At 58.9% G+C, this 4,305-nt stretch overlaps 1 protein-coding gene across 1 annotated transcript; it reads right to left on the bottom strand.

Moving 5' to 3' along the window:
• Window positions 1-1,132: 1,132 nt before the first annotated feature.
• BARHL2 (BarH like homeobox 2) lies at window positions 1,133-4,100 on the bottom strand. Its single transcript, XM_063165162.1, has 3 exons — window positions 3,518-4,100; window positions 1,894-2,119; window positions 1,133-1,445 (listed from the first exon to the last, which is right to left on the bottom strand). The coding sequence occupies exons 1-3, from the start codon at window positions 4,098-4,100 to the stop codon at window positions 1,133-1,135; spliced, it is 1,122 nt and encodes a 373-aa protein (XP_063021232.1).
• Window positions 4,101-4,305: the final 205 nt, after the last annotated feature.

The raw sequence follows: 4,305 nt of genomic DNA, 5'->3' as shown, positions 1-4,305 counted from the left end.
ACTCACCCCGACCGCCGGCGCTCCCTGCCCGTCCCCGCTCCGTGCGGACACAGCTGCCGGGCCGGGGCCGCGTCCCCAGGCTCTGCACGGCCCCGCCGCACCCGCCCCCAAGGGGCCAGAGCCACTACCCGTTACCGCCCTGCCCAGGTGCTTAAAATAACAGCAAGGGGCTCCACACCTGCGGGGGATTTGATTTTCCTTTAAAATACAGATAGGGAAAAACAGCGCCTGTTAAGAAACAACGAGCCTAAAATTCAAAATATATTCAATATAATATCAATATAATATTAAAAAAAAAAAGTGGCATCTGCCTTTTCTACTCCGAATTTCTTGAGTTCTCGTCACGGGGAAATTAGCTACCTTGAATTTTCGCGTTTGTTAAAAAAAAGATAAAGTTTATTTTTTTTTGTCCTTTTTTTTCCCTGTGATTTTTCAATCACAAAAAAAAAAAATCTATATTTTGTCATCTAAGCATTTATTTTACTGAATCCAAAAAGACATGAAAAGGGATAGGGAAGAACCACGTTTGTTCGTTTTAAACTAACGTATAGAAGTGATTTTTTTTCTCCTTTTTTTGGACGACATATAATAAATATGATATAGCACTCAGCACTCGGTCTGTACAATTCTGTTCGCATTAGGGAGCATGCCACTTTTCAATAAGTAAAAAAAAAAAAAAATGGTAATGAGAAAAATCAGTGCAAAGTTCTCCGTTCCCCCGGTCTTCTCCGCCGCTCGGGGGTCGAGGCGCTCTCATTCCCTCTGTCCTCCGCAGCCGTTAGTCTCTCCGGCGGGCTCGGGCTCGGGCTCGGGCTCGGCTCCCTCTCCCTCTCCTCCACCCCCTCCGTGACTCTCTCTCCGAGCTCCAAGTCCTGCCTCGCAGGAGCCGAGGTCGGCGGGTCGCCCCGCGGCTCTGCCCGCCTTCCCCCGCGTGTGGTCGTTTCACTTACGGGCTCGGCTCTGGGTTCACGTTTCAAGAGTCCCTGCTCTGACTGATCGCCTCCCTCGGTGGCCGGTGACTGCCTGCAGAAGCTCCTGCCCCTCGGCTTCCCCTCGCTTCCTCCTCTGCGGTGCTGGGGCTTGTTTGGGGACGGGGAGGGGAAGGGCTCGTTGCGGGGACCGCGGTGCCGTTTCACCGGGGGTGCGGGGTGCCGGGCATGGGGTTGGCCAGGGGGTTGAGGGCCGGCTGCCCGCCGGGCCCCAGCCCGTGGATCAGCACCCGCGGCACCAGCGGCCGCTGGAGCTGGGGGTGCGGCGCGGGGGGAGTCCGGTACATGCTGCTGTACATGGCTGCGGCCGCCGCAGCTGCCGTCGTGCTGTCCATGCTGCCCAGCAGGCTGGGGTGATAGAAATAGGGCGAGGGGAACATCCGCTGCAGCGCTGAGTAGTTCCCGGCCTCGGCCAGCAGCTCCAGGCCCACCGCCGTCTGTCGCTTCCACTTGGTCCTGCCGGGGGGAGCAAGAGGCTGCAGGGCGGCGCCGCGGCGGAGCTTCCGCGGGCGGCGGGCCGGGCCCCGACGGAGCGCACTGTCCCCGTGGGCCCGCGCACGGTGCCATCTTCCCGGCTCTGCCCGCTTTCCCCTCCGAGCCCCGCACCCCCCACACATGCATACGGCGACTCCGGCCAAATTAATAACCGCGGTACGCGGTTAGATCGCAACGCGCTGACACTAATGGTTTGCGACAGAATTAGGGTGGCTGCAACCGTATGTAATGAGACAGAAAATTACGGCAGCGTTGACAGGAGCCGGACCCCCCAGCCCACCGCCGGGGAGGGCGCGGGGCAGCAGCCGGGAGCTCCCCACACCACCCCGGGCTCCCGCGGGCAGAAACCCAGAGGCGTGAGCCCGCCCCCGGCTCCCCGGGGCCGCCGCCCTGACGGGGCCCGCCTTACCTCCGGTTCTGGTACCAGGTTTTGACCTGCGTGTCGGTGAGGTTGAGGGCGGCGGCCAAGTCCATGCGGTCCTGCACGCTCAGGTACTTCTGCCGCTCGAAGCTGCGCTCCAGCTGGTTGAGCTGATGGTCGGAGAAGGCTGTTCGTGCCTTCCGAGGCTTCTTGGCCCGCACTGGCGGGCTGTCCCGGCTGCTGCTGATCTCCCGGTCGCCCTCCTCCTTTGTCCCTGTGAGCGAGCCCAAGAGCGGTGAGGACCGGCGGGACACCGGCTCGGCGCCCGCCCCGCCCCGGTTACCGGGCCCCGCCGCCCCCTCCCCGGGGACCTGTCCGGGACACGGTCAGTTATGGCGGGGGGCGGTGGCGGCGAGCCCGTCCGGGGAACAGCGGGATTCCCGCTCTCCGTTTCCCAACTACAGGGCTTTCGTTATTTTCTGCCCTCTCCCCCCGGCCCGAAACGCCGGGAAATCGATCTGTCAATCCGGCTCCACTCGGGCCCCAGTTTGTGGCGCTCCTTGATCTTCCCCGCAGGAAGAACAATAATCTCCCTAATTGACCCACTGGGGAGGTTGGTGCACACAAAAATGGCCAGACCAGACTGTACATCTGGTTTGGGCACTCGTATGCTAATGCTAAAGGAGCAAAATGAGCTGCACTGGCGGGCACCGCGCCGCTCTGAGCCTGGCGAAAATAGCTCAATTGAGCAAAATTAGGAAAATTTGTCCTGTTGCCTCTCGGCTTCACCGGGCTGCCGGCGAGAAGCACAGCTCCGCCGACACCACAGGGAAAATTTACCCTCTCCCTGCTTGCCTTTCCTCACTCTTTTCCTCCTTTCCCCTTCCCACGCACATATAGCTATTTTCACTTCCGAACCCCGCACGGCGGGGGCTTCCCCATCAGCAAAAAATTCCTAATTGAAAAAAAAAAAAAAAAAAAATAAGATGGAAAAATAAACCTTCTACCCCGGCGCAGGGAAAACTCGAGGGTTTTGCCAAACGCACAAAGCCCTCACATCTCACCACGCCGAGCGCGGGCCGAGTTGTTGTTGTTGTTGTTATTATTCTATTTTTAATTAAAAGTTAGGTGGGTTTGTTTGCGTTTGGTTTGTTCTTTTTTTTTTTTTTTTTCCCACTTATTTGCTGTTGACTAGGGAAGTAGAATTTTTCATCTTAATTTTAGAGAGAATAAGCATAAAGAAAAAGGCTGAATGCAGTAACTGCAGCTGAGCCGCCGGTTCTTAGAAAGCCAGAGAATCATTTATGTGCATTTGCATTAAAAATAAATACAGTCTGATTTCCCATGTGATCCCACTGCTCGGGCTATTTCTTTAAAAACGGAGAAGCCAAATTAAAAAAAAAAAAAAAAGAGGAAAGACCAACATATTAAAATTAAAATTTAAAAAAGGGAAAAAAAGAAAAAGAATTTTTTTTAAAAGCGATTTGATTTAATTTCATTTCCTACCGACCTTATCCCCGCGGTAGCGAGGATCACGGAGCGGCCCCGGCAGAGCGAGCGCTCCTGCCGCAGATTTTCTCCCCGATTTTCGTTCCACCAGGGCGGCCGAGCACCGCGGCTCCGGTTGTACCGGCGGCCGAGCCGGTGCGGAGCCGGGCCGCGCCGTACTCACCGTGGCATTTGATGTCCCCCTGCGTGTCGTCGCGCTTGTCGAGCTTGGCTTTACCGTCCTCCTGCTCGAGTTTGGGCCTGAAGCTCTCCGGTGCCGCGCTGCCCTCCTGCTTGGGAGTATGGTGGGGAGAGGGGACGCTGGTACTGTAAGGTGCACACGCCGCTAGCGGTTTGCTGTCGCCCAAAATGTCCTTAATTAAAAAAGAAGAGGTGGAAGTCCTGGGGCCGGAGCTGGCCGAGCCCAGCTGTGGCGGCGGTGGCTGCGGGGGCGACGGCTGCAAACTCGGCGGCGGTGGCGGCGGCGGGTGTGGGCCGAGGTGGAGGTGGTGCGGCGGCGGCGGGAGGTTCTCCGCCACCCCCAGGTGCGGCTCGGGGTGCTCCATGCTCACCGAGATGGGCGATGAGGGCGCCGTCCCCACCGTGTCGATTTCCGAGCAGGGGGACGGCGTGGCCTGGCTCCTAAAATCCGCCGGCCGGCCGTCGCCGTGGGGGCGAAAATCTCCGTTCATGACTCCGGGGCTGCCGGTGCTGCCACCCGACAGGATCGTATCTATCCCGAAGCTGGACCCGCTCGGCCCCTCCATGGCGAAACGCTCAGCGCCGCGTCCGCATCCCCGTGGGCGGCCGCGGGGGTCTCTCACCGGGGGCGGAGGAGAAGGGATGAGGGGCGGAACCGGGTTACCCCAACCCGCGCACCGGCGGCGCGCTCGACACTAACTCGGGGCCCCCGCCGAGCCCCACATCGCCGCCGGGCCGCTTCGCCGCTCACCAACTTTGTTGCGGGAAGTT

Source organism: Melospiza melodia, chromosome 11, assembly GCF_035770615.1.
Source record: "Melospiza melodia melodia isolate bMelMel2 chromosome 11, bMelMel2.pri, whole genome shotgun sequence".
In the NCBI taxonomy this organism is placed as follows: Eukaryota; Metazoa; Chordata; class Aves; order Passeriformes; family Passerellidae; genus Melospiza; species Melospiza melodia.
Note: the sequence above shows the minus strand (reverse complement) of the source record. Positions and strands in the feature narration are given on the sequence as shown.